Source organism: Podarcis liolepis, assembly GCF_965112155.1.
Source record: "Podarcis liolepis genome assembly, chromosome: 1".
NCBI classification, from domain to species: domain Eukaryota; kingdom Metazoa; phylum Chordata; class Lepidosauria; order Squamata; family Lacertidae; genus Podarcis; species Podarcis liolepis.
This window is the reverse complement of record NC_139554.1, coordinates 93,449,278-93,461,770: the sequence shown is the minus strand read 5'-3', so window position 1 is coordinate 93,461,770 and position 12,493 is coordinate 93,449,278. Positions and strand designations below refer to the sequence as shown.

At 44.3% G+C, this 12,493-nt stretch overlaps 1 protein-coding gene across 1 annotated transcript in view; it reads left to right on the top strand.

Moving 5' to 3' along the window:
• The first annotated feature begins 4,682 nt into the window (after positions 1-4,682).
• Positions 4,683-12,493, top strand: part of ESYT3 (extended synaptotagmin 3) — a 41,390-nt gene continuing 33,579 nt past the window's right edge. The window contains exon 1 of the mRNA XM_083489295.1: positions 4,683-5,243. Within this exon, the coding sequence (XP_083345421.1) occupies positions 4,935-5,243 (309 nt within the window). The 5' untranslated portion in view covers positions 4,683-4,934. The remainder of the gene's footprint in view (positions 5,244-12,493) is intronic.

Here is a 12,493-nt window from a genome sequence, read left to right as displayed (position 1 = left end):
GCCGAGTTCCAAGAAACAGATGCTGCCACACCAAAGCTTTTTTCAGAAAGCTATGGGGAGGGTCGTGAATGGCTAAAATTGGTGGAGGGGAGTCACAGGTGAGGTGCCAGGTTTGGGGATTTCAGTAAAGTTCTCCCTCCTTTTCTCCTATAAGCACTGACTTGATTCAGAAAACAGCTACACATTATGAGCTAGAGGATTTCATATGGTGAACCAGAACAGTAGGTGTTTCAGCATCATTACTATACGCCATCATAAGATCACTGGACCTCTTCTCTCCTTTTCATTCTTGCAAGGAGCTAGAAATAGCACTCCAACGTAATTGCAAACCACATGTTAGCAACTCCAGCCCAGACAAGTTCTCCTGATGTAAGCCAATCAAAAGACAAAGGAGGCAAAATTAAAGGACCTTTGGCTGGCATTTAGACTGGGAACATTAGTGAAGAACAGCCACACCTGCTGTAAGTAAACTGCGTACACAGTTTTAATGGACGGTTGCTGTTACACCTACAGCGCATTTTTTAAAACTATATAATTATTGTAATGCACTTGAACCCAAATTCCAGAAGGGTAATTAGATTATGTTCACCACCTTGAGAGGACTTTGTCCACAAAGGCAGCCTGTAAGTCAGGCATGGCCAAACTTGGCCCTCCAGCTGTTTTGGAACTACAACTCCCATCATCCCTAGCTAACAGGACCAGTGGTCAGGGGTGATGGGAATTGTAGTCCCAAAAGAACTGGAGGGCCAGGTGTGGCCATTCCTGCTGTAAGTATTTAAAGGCTAGCACTCAACTAAAATATTGTATTAGTGGAACAACTTCTACATATACAAAAAGCCATTCCTCCTCCCCCACATGTGTGCTGCCCCCAAATATGGTCCAAAGGTTTGGGTTAACCCCCAGAACAGATTTAGGGTGTGTGTAGGGAATGCCCTCTTGCAGAAGCAGAGGTTGTGGTGCTTGCACACTTACTGCACAATGATTATAGTTGAATCCTGCGCACAAGAAATGACTAGAATGTTGGACTTGATGATGGATCTGTGTGGTCTGATCCAGCAAGGCTCCTCTGAAGTAATGACAAGTCCAGATTTTGTATGTCTATCTATGATAGATTTAATCCAATAAAGGGGTTTGCAGATTAAAACATAAATAATTGAAACTTTTTACCTGCTCCATTAAAAAGTGTGTTCACTGCACACTTGATTGCTGCACAAATGCATCCCTCACAATTTCAATCTGTGAATACATTTTAATCATGATTACAAGTTAATCTGCCCTGAGTTGACTGCATGTAACTACATTCCTATTCTGATTTGGCTCATCATTTTCTGCTCACCTAGCTTCCCTTTCAATATTTGTTTTATGCACTAGATGGCAGCAACAACAAATTAATCAAATGCAGAAAAGTACAGTAAAATAAAATAGAGGCAGAAGTGGGGTTGTGTGAGTTTTTGGCTGATTCTGGGAGGCTTATCTTGTTCTGCACTGAACCCAGAGCTATGGCTTGTGGCTTGCCCAGGAAATAAAAAGAGGAGGCAAAACATGCTGGAGTGTTCATGCTGTGAGCCCTGCCATCCTAGGCTATTACCTGTGTGATGCCTGAGTCCCTTCTAATTCCTGGAGCCCTAGATCAAGCAAGGGTTAAACTCTAATGGAGGATTCCATTGCTGATCTAGCTGGGCAGGTTTCTTTGTGAGAGAATATTATCTATATATCTATCAGCCTATCGACATACTTCATCTGAAGATCACAAGCTAGTTTACAATATAAAAAGACAAAAATGCATAGCATAAATAATAACAAACTCAGTTGAATACTACCCCATGTCTGTCAAGTCTCATCCAGCAAACTAGTTGTTCCATTCCCAGCAGGGCAGGAAGCTGGCAACAGTCATCGCAACTCTCATCATCTCTCAGATTGATTGTTGCAATGCACTTTACGTGGGGCTGCCCCTGAAGACAGCTTGGAAGCACCAGTTTGTGTGCTGACAATTCCAGAGAGGTTACCCATGCTAGTCTGTAAAAGACATGACCAAGAACCTCCTGCCACTTAAAGATTTGTGACACAATCTTTCATGCCCTAGATGCCATTTCATAGTTGCTTCAGCTGGTAGCTCCTTACTAATTAATTCAGTAACTGCCTGTGGAATTTAGTAATTGCCAGTAATTGGCCTACCATTCTTATAGTGACCTCAACCCTCCAGGGCTGCACCATCCCTCTTTTTATTTTAAAAGATGGTGTTTCTTATTGTTAAAGATACAGTGGTACCTCGGGTTAAGTACTTAATTCGTTCCGGAGGTCCGTTCTTAACCGGAAACTGTTCTTAACCTGAAGCACCACTTTAGCTAATGGGGCCTCCCGTTGCTGCTGTGCCACCGGAGCATGATTTCTGTTCTCAACCTGAAGCAAAGTTCTTAACCTGAGGTAATATTTCTGGGTTAGTGGAGTCTGTAACCTGAAGCGTATGTAACCTGAAGCATATGTAACCTGAAGCGTATGTAACCTGAGGTACCACTGTAATGAGAAGAGAGAGAAGGCTCAAGGTGGGGGTGTGGGGAGGAGAAGGCAAGAGTTGTAGAGAAGGGGAGAGCCTGACAGATGAAGGGCAAAACAAATGGGGGAACCCAAAATGTATCCCATGTTGTAAGGTGCTGGCAGGGCTGTGCATTTCATTTTACTAGAACAGGAAAGTGTCTTCTCGCCCCCACGCCCCACCCCGCCAAAGCCTCCCTTATAAACCACTTAATAATAGGAATCATGGAATTGTAGAGTTGGAAGGGACCCTGAGAATCATCTAATCTAACCCCCCGCACTGCAGGAATCCTGTCCACTGCTGTCTCTGGATAGGTTTGAACCATCAACCTTCTGGTTAACAGACAGGTGCACTGACCCACTGCGCCACCTGAGGGACTTACAATCTCTAAGTAGTTAACATAAAATCTTACAGATCTCCCTCCTCAATTCCTCCCCCTCTGGATGCTTAAATTAAGCATTTATGTACTTCTTATTATTTTTTATTATTATTAAAGATTTTGTTGATTTACAAAAGTGTGCAATGTCTCTCTCTCGTGTTTTTTTCCCCCATGTAACATTTTTACAAATCATTTTCATTTGTTGAGACATTAGGAAGAAAAGGGGGAAGGAGGTGGAGGGGGGGAGAGAGACAGGTGAGAGTGGGGTCGGGTGGCGATGTTTCTATTTCACTTCAAGCATTTACTTATGAATGATTTGTACCTGAAGCCCACCCTTCACGGAATGGTTCATGCCTTTTTTATATATACATAAAGTACAAATTACTCCACCCTCACCCATGTGTGGGGGGTGTATTTTGGGTGCATTCATGCTTATTTGTGCTCTTTTTGGTATTGGTGCAGTTATATGTGATTCTGCTTTCATTAGTGAACACCTGCACGTGTTCCAGGGTGGACATACAGCTTCATTCCCAGTCAGCACATGCCCCGTAGCTTCTTGCTGAACTTCTGTAACTTTCCATACCACAAATAAATTAGTGGACAGAGGGATGGGGCAGTGGCACTTAGCTCACCTCTCAGCTGTGGAGTCAACGTTGCTTAGCAGCAGGGAGATTGGGAGGGCCAAGGAGGGACAGGACAGGTCAGCGCTGTGCAAATGCAGTCGCAGGAGTGCTGCGGCGCATTTGCACAGCGCCAGTCTCCACCCATATTGCCCCTCCTACTCTCCTGCCCCACATGCAGCAGCGACTCACCTGCAGAGTCACTGTGCTGTGCACCACTCTGTGTGTGTGTGTGTGTGTGTGTGTGTGTGTGTGTGTCACTTTTGATAACACTACAGTGCCAGAGTGCCCCTCAGGATGGCAATAATGTACATAATAGTATCACAGAACTAATAAAGGATAGCCGTGTGTACATCATAAACCCACTAGAGTGGTACCTCAGTTTAAGTACTTAATTCGTTCCAGAGGTCCGTTCTTAACCTGAAACTGTTCTTAACCTGAAGCACCACTTTAGCTAATGGGGCCTCCCGCTGCTGCCGGAGCACAATTTCTGTTCTCATCCTGAAGCAAAGTTCTTAACCCGAGGTAATATTTCTGGGTTAGCAGAGTCTGTAACCTGAAGCGTATGTAACCTGAAGCGTATGTAACCTGAGGTACCACTGTATTAATGCAGTATTATGTCAACTACATGTCACAGAATACCCAGGGCAGGGACACACACCACTAATCTGAACCAGGTTTTATTTTTTAAAAAGTCAAAGCTTAATCCACAACGAAGTTCATTTAGGGAGCGGCCTTGGCTCAGTGGTAGAGCGCCTGCCTTGCAAGCAGAAGACCCCAGGTTGGGTTGAGAGAGACTCCCGGAGAGCTGCTGCCAGTCAGTGTAGACCAGGGGTAGTCAACCTTTTTATACCTACCGCCCACTAATGCATCTTTCTTGATGGTAAAATTCCCTTACCACCCACCTGTGCTCGATGGAAGGAGGATTCCGCTTGTGCCATAGAACCCCCTATCGCCCACCTAGAGTCCTGAAACGCCCACTAGTGGGCGGTAGGGACCAGGTTGATAACCCCTGGTGTAGATGGCCCTTTGCTCGATGGACCAATAGTAGCTTCCTCCTTCGCCATGAAACGAGAGGCACTGTAGAGGGCAGCAGAGAGCAGTGGGTGCCTCTTCCGCCCATGGTCTCTCCCACCCTATCCCCTCCCTTGAGAGAAGCCTAGGGGGGCGGGGCCAAGCGCCACAACAACAACACCTGCGTGGCTCGGGCTGTGAGAAGCCTTGGAACCGCTGAGTGGCGTCCGCGATGGTCGTCGCTTCGGAACTCTCCGCGCGCTAGAGAAGCGGCAGCTCCGTCGAAGCGCCTGGCTGGACGGGCGGGGAAAAGCGACGCCGCCGCCGGTCCTTCGTTTAGGAGCAGCTCCGCTTCTTCTTTTCCTTCTGCGTCGTCTTCTTCCTTGCCATGCCGGCTCCGCCGGGCGTTGAGCCGAGCGCCGAAGCGCCGGCGTCGGGGGAGCCGAAGTCTGTATCGCCCGTCCTCCGGCACCTGGGCTCGTTCGCGGCGCGCGCGCTGCTGTGCCTGGCGCCCGTGTACCTGGCCGGCTACGTGGGGCTCAGCTCGAGCTGGGTGCTCATCGGCTTGCTGCTGTGGATGTGGTGGCGGAGGAACCGGCGCGAGAAGCGCTCCCGGCTGCTGGCAGCCTTCGGGCTCGTCGAAGATGAGAAGCAAGCCATCAGCCAGGGCATCGCCTTGCAGCAGCTGCCGGCCTGGGTAAGCGGGCGAGCGGGGGAAGGAGCACCCTGGGGGCGCTTGTGGGGGACCGCTTTGGATCCCGTATGGCAATCTGGAAAAATCGTGCCCGTCTCCTTATTTATCAGCGCTGAGGTTTATTTCTGCGTTGAGGTTTGTCTTACGCATTTATAGACCGCTTCATATTCAGTTTCCAAACCGGTGAGGAGCTTTTCAGAGGGAAACTGGAACAATATTTGAGCCAAAGCAGATTCCCTTTCAGGTTGTCTGTTTTTGAAACGGAGCAGCAGTAATCACCCTTGTAATTTATCGCTTTTTCTGAATGGTAATTCTCCATTCTGGTGGTGTCATGTTGAAAGATTGGTCTGAAACTTTGGAGGTAAGTGGTAACTAAGCCAAGAGATGCCACCCCAGCTTATTGTCAGTAGGTAAATAAATTTTAAAAATCTGTTAGTAATTAATGTGACTTTTTAATATCTTTAAGCTACTGCATTGAGTGCTGCTGTGGTCCATACTCAGTAGAAATCGAAGATTGGAGTGGAATGTTCTTGTCACTAGGATCACAACTTTACAGATCCTTTCCCCATGAGGCCTTAAAAGCCAAATGGGTGTCTAGCTTTCAGTATCTGGTTTTGTAATGTATATTTAATTGCTGTTAATAGCCTTTAAATGTTTTTGAATGGTTTTTGATAATCTTTTGTGGTCACACTGGTTGATGTTTAAAAGCATGCTTCTGAAATGTTGTAGGTCACTTATAATGCAATCCTGTAAACTTCTTCTGAGAAGTAATCCCTATTGAATTCAGTGGGACATACTTCTGGTTAATTGTTTGTAGGATTGCAGCCTCATATACTTCTGTGCCGCCTTTTTCAGGCTCCAGGCAGCTTATGAAACGGTTAAAACAAAAACTGTTATCAGGAAAGAAAACTTAAAACTGATGGCTGCCATTGTAGTTGTTTGCGGTTGTTTCCCCTGTGCTTGTTTCTTCTTCTGATTGGCTGTCCTGATAGTGAAAAGGTAATATGTTGTTGGTTTCCCCATTTCCAATCTGTCTCAGCTACCATGACCAATGGTCAGGAATGCATTTGGAAGGTGCAGATTCCCCATCTTCTGATGATTTGTAGAGGTTCTCTAAAGATGTAACTGAGCTTGACAGTGTTAGTTTTATCACAGCAGTGAGAGGGAAAATGTTTATTGACAAGGGGACACAGCTGACCTCTGCCTCCCGCCCCCCCAGCCTCACCCCCACTTTTATATTAAGGTAAAGGTTTTGTACAGCATCTGAATAGTCCCAGCCCAACACTTGGATAACAGGCAGTATCTTGAAATGCATGTGCTTGTGAGGCCACTGACATTAATATGCCATTAGATGTAACAGTGATGGCTAAAGTAACTGTGGTGGTTCATCTGTTCAGTGAACTGAGATGATGGAGAGTTTGGAGTTCAGATTTATTGTGCTCTCATGTGAGGTTAATAGGTATTTGTGTGATAGCTAAGCTTTACTCAGAGTAAACCCATTGAAACAGATGAACATGATTAAGTTGGGCCTATTAACTTCAGTGGGCCTATTCTGGTTAAAACTTAGCTGGGTGCCATTTTTTGTTTTTGAACCTGCTGCTGTTGTTTTAAATGTAGAGTTGCATCAGCTGGGACTGACAGTGAAGGAGATCAGAGGGGGGGACTTAAACCTCGCCTCTCTTGCTGAGGTACTGAGGGAAACCCCTACTCTGAAGCAAGTGTTTGCATTGTGAGGAATAGGATTGCACTGTCAAACTCATATAGTGTTCTCTGCCTGAAAGGCAATTGGCTCTACAAGAGCAGTAACATGCAGAGGGAAAAGTGCAATTTGCTACACTTGACCCTGAGGCAATTTGATCATAAGTTTTTATCATCTGTTTGTTTCTGTGCTGCTTCCTCACAAAACTGTGCCTAAAGTCATTCACAGGATGAACAAGAGCAAGTATAACAATAAAAATGGAGGAGGAGCAACTTGAAATCAACATGATCTCAGTAAATAAATATTTAAAAATCAGCCCAAAGAGCATTGTATAAAACAGTGTAAATATGCTAACCTAATTAATCCAACAGTTTAAAATTAAGCAAGAGAAAGAATGGCAGCATGCAAAACAGGAGTGGGGGGCTATTTCCAAATACTATTCTACAGAAGCTCAACTTGCATGCATTAAATGTAGCCACACCATTCCCTTGTTGCAGGCTTCTCTTCCAGTTCTCACCCCTGGGTCTCCTCTCAATTTCCCCCCAGTCTTTTACCTAGGGAGGTAGATATTGCTACTCCTCCTTCAAGTCCCATCTGCACTCATAGCTTTGATATTGTTCACCTCTCTCCACCAAACATCTCTTTCAATACTGTCTTCAAGGTACTCAGAAACCACCAGAAGCCACATTTGTTTGTTTGTTTTAAGCCACATTCTTGGAGAACCTTGGGATCACAAGAAAATCTGTCTTCAGGGCGCCCTTGTGACTCCTAAATATTATATTAGTGTATCCTTCTTTAATCCTTGAGTGGTATTGTAGCACTGGCAGCTTATTTATGTATTGCATCATTTTTGCATCCAGCCCTTTCTCCAAACAGCTTAAGGTGTGTTCACATTACCACCTGAGAGAGCAGTGAAGTTGTCCCCCTCCCCGCATTTCACAGCTCTTCTCTCCCCCCCCAGCTGTTCACATCAGTATGGCTTTGACTAATTTCTATTTGTGTACACCAGGGGTACACAGCCTGCAGCCCTCCAGATGTTTGTTCGACTACACCTCCCATCATCCCTGATCACTGGCTATGCTGGCTGGGGCTGATGGGAGTTGTAGTGCAGAAACATCTAGATGGCTGCAGGTTGTGCACCTCTGGTGTAGACAGATGGCTATTGCTCTGCCTCTTCAGTTGGAGGCAGCAATACTTCTGAATACGAGTTGCTGGAATCCACAGGAGGGGAAAGTGCTCAGATCCTGCATATGGTCTTCCCGCAGGCACCTGGTTGGCCACTGTGAAAACAGGATGTTGGACTAGGAGAGACATTGGTCTGATCCAGCAGTCTCTTCTTATGTTCTTATACATAGACTGGGGGGCAGCACATTGATGAACAGGGATGTTTTTACCCTTGGCTGGAGATGAATTAGGAATGACTGAAGGACTCTAATCTGTGTGAAACACAGTTTGATGTATCCTATAACAAAGGATACATATGCATTTTGGAGAGTGAACATGAATAAAAAACCCAGCACTGGCAACTCTGGGAGTGCACAGTAAATGAGAATGTGTTTCAGCCTCTTCCACCCTGGGAATATCACTCACTAATCCTTGACTCCCCCACAAGGATCTACTCCACCTCCCTATTTGCTGCAGCTGTGTCAATGTTGCAGTCAATAACACACACACACACACACACACACACACACACACACACTCCAGCAGAAGCGAGCCTTGGTATTGTACTCTGGAATTTCCAATGTATTATCATGATGGATGCCTAAAGTATCTGAAATATTTTCCCATCCTTGAATGTTGCTTGTCCAGTTTCTATTGCTTCATAGGTTTCTCTTTTACTTCTGTACAACATAATGTGCAGAAGGTCAAGAGCAGCTTTTCTTCCTTCACCGGAAAAAAATATTTTACGTAGTACAGTGGTACCTCGGGTTAAGTACTTAATTCGTTCCGGAGGTCTGTACTTAACCTGAAACTGTTCTTAACCTGAAGCACCACTTTAGCTAATGGGGCCTCCTGCTGCCGCCGCGCCGTCGGAGCACGATTTCTGTTCTCATCCTGAAGCAAAGTTCTTAACCTGAGGTAATATTTATGGGTTAGCAGAGTCTGTAACCTGAAGCATATGTAACCTGAAGCGTATGTAACTCGAGGTAAAGGTGTTGGCAGTTATAAATAATTGAGAACATTATTAGACTTTCAGAAGGAAGTGCTTTATAGGTAGATGCCTCTGTGTGATCATTTCTGCTTGGAGTGACATAGGATACATTCACCACCACAAGGTCACTGTGATGAAAGTGTTGGTCTGGGTGGTGTAAACAGCAGAAGGTTGCATCAGTCGGGCCTGTTTAGAGCTGGGTTTGCCAACAACAAACGGGCTTTCCCTGTGTGTGAGGTTTTATTATGCGTGTTTTTAAGTTTTTACTGCTTTCTTGCAATGGGAGGGGCCCTCATTCTTGACATCAAACTCTTGAACCTGCTGGTTGTTTAGCCAGCTTCAGTTATTGGGATGGAATTCTCAGGAAACTCTTATTTTTGATGTTCCCATTACTTTGTATATAATATACTGTCAAATCCTCAACCTGAATGGAATGCCTATGTGATGCTCTAGCAAATGAGTCAATAGGTGAAACAATCTAGTTCAGAAGTGGACCATCTTCTGCGCCCCACAAGTCAGGGTCAGCCCTGCCTCAAGGCAGAGTGAAGCAGATGGAGTGGTACAGGGAATGGACAGTTGTTTGTCTGCCATGTTATGTATCCTGCACCAATCAAGCTAGCTTCCTACTCTCGGGTGCAGTGTGGGGCATTGTCCCATTGCCAGTGTTAAACAGGATTCAGCTGCCACTTCTGGTTTGCTTCAGTACATGGATTTGGTGTTGGGGGTTTTTGTTCTTTCCTATTTTTGACTTGCCCTGCCATGAGCCATGCATTGGGATGACCTGCATATACAAGTGCAAATCAAATATTCAAGTTTTAGAAATCCTAACTGCAACAGGGCTGAATAAAGACCTGGTCAAAGGCATCCAACTAATGCACCAGCTTGGCAGGTTATGAACGCCAAGGCTGAGAGTAAAATAAATGGCATTGCATGTATTTTTTTATTCTGCCCGATAACTTTCTACAGTGTTACCTCAGGTTAAGTAGTTAATTCGTTCCGGAGGTCCGTTCTTAACCTGAAACTGTTCTTAGCCTGAAGCACCACTTTAGCTAATGGAGCCTCCTGCTGCCGCAGTGCCGCCACCGCTCGATTTCTGTTCTCATCCTGAAGCAAAGTTCTTAAACCGAGGTAATATTTCTGGGTTAGTGGAGTCTGTAACCTGAAGCGTATGTAACCCGAGGTACCACTGTATACCCAGGGGAATATGAAGCTATACACAAGCACATGATGTTTCAGTTCAGTTGTCCCCAACTCAAAAGGAAACAACAACAAAAAAGAGCCTGTGGAAAACTGGCTTCTGAGGACTATACATGCATATTACTGGCTTCTTTGAAATGCTTTTGTTACCTCAGCTGTGTAAGCAATACATTCTGCCCCCGCAAACCCTGCTCCATCACACACCTCAAAGCTGTGCAAAGGATAGCGAGAGACAGAAGGAAAGCGGCGAGTGGAGAGGCAAGAGGAGAAATAGAGGGAGGGGAAGCATCAAAAGAAGCAATGTAGCAAAGAGGACAAAAGAAAGAGGAATAAAGCAGGAAGCAAGAGCAGGGAATGAAGAAGAGGGAGCCAGAGGCTGTGTACACACCACACGTTTAAAGGACATGACTTCCCCCAAAGGATTCTGGGAACAGGGGCATGTTAAGAGTGCTAGAATTGTAGCTACAGCTCCCAGGATTATATGCGTGAAGCCGTGTGCTTTAAAGTTGTGGTGCCAGAGATGGAGTAAGACAGGAAGTGAGAGACACACGAAATGAGGGGAAGCAAAGAAGAGTGCAGGAAGGCAAGGGAAGCAGAGCAAGGACTGAAATGGAGTCAATGGGGGATAATACTGTGCAGCATTCTGTTGCGGCTCTCCCACTGGTGTCAACTGGTACTTACCCCATCCCAGAACCACAAACCACCAGAAGAACTTTCTTTCGGAGAAAAAAGACATCACCAGCAAGGTATGAAGATAAAGCCCTTCCACAAGAAGCCAGCTGTAGTTAGCCATGATACAGAAGTTAATGAAGACCATGATAATCTTACATCGGCCCTGAGGAAAGAAGAAGAGAAGCTAAACAGCATGTGCTTTGTCTCCCTTCCCTAGGCATTTCACACTCCTGCTCCCAAGCTTCACCTTGCTTTATTTATCACCGGTGTAAAAGTCGGATTGTGGTTGTTACAATTACTACACTCATTTTTGTCATTTCTCACTGTAGATTTTGAGTGATACACAACTAAATCACACACAGAATAGACCTGTGGGAATCAATGGACTGAAGTTGCTTAAATCAATGGGTCTGTTCTGAGTATGATATCATGGGATATAAGTCGCTGTTACCCATGTATTTTATGTATTGGTTTGGATTGTTTTATTTCTATCACTAGCATCCATGTTTAAATGTATACTGTATTCTTTTTTTTAAAAAATGATGTAAAAGATTCAAAACATTATCTTTTAAAATCAACAAGTCTGCAACAAATTATTATTGTTCAAGTCCTGAACAGTTTTCCCATTTTCAAACCTACTGCCAATCACAGAGGTTCACATTCACTCCCTTGTGAAATCTTTATAAGAGCTGATTAATGCACTTCAATTAATTTCCTCGTAAAGTGTCATGATGCCACACGACACGTTATCCAAATTGTGTTTAAACACGTTTTGCTCTTTGGTTTATTTGGCCTTGTGATTATTTCATTCATTTAGTTTGAACATCCACCCCTTGTGGTTGTGGTATTCATAAAACCAAAGAACAACTACGTGTCTCACTTTGAGGGGGAAGGGCAATATCTCAGGGGGAGAAATAATAATAATAATAATAATAATAATAATAATTATTATTATTATTATTATTATTATTATTATATTAGAGTCATTAGTTGCTTGAAGTTAAAAGGTCTCCAGACAACTTACAGTTGGAACAGACATACATAAATACATTGTATACCCAATATAAAGCATTAATATTGCATACAACATACAATACAGACAGTACCATTTGATCTTGCTTCCTGCAATTGTTCCAGCCCTGTTATTTGCATGTTGTGGCATTTGCTCTTGTGTAACAAAGAGGAAGCTGTCAAGGTGAAAAACATTTTGTTTTTACTGGACAGCAATGCTCCACTTTCTATTTACACCTGTAAAACTGAAGGTCGGCTATAACATTCATATCATAGGCAAGGAAGAACTTTAGGTTGTATTCAGTGGTGACTTTGCACAAGGTGGGGTGACTTCATTTTTGCAGATTACTGATACGCATCCAGGCTCTTCACAAAAGCTGTTTCCAGAGGTTGGAATACTATTTGCTCTCATAAAACATTTCCACTGACACTGGTATATAGGGCAAACTATTTTATAAGAGTGTTTTTAAACCACCAATTCAATTTTTTAAAAAATAACACCATGGAAGTATACAACCA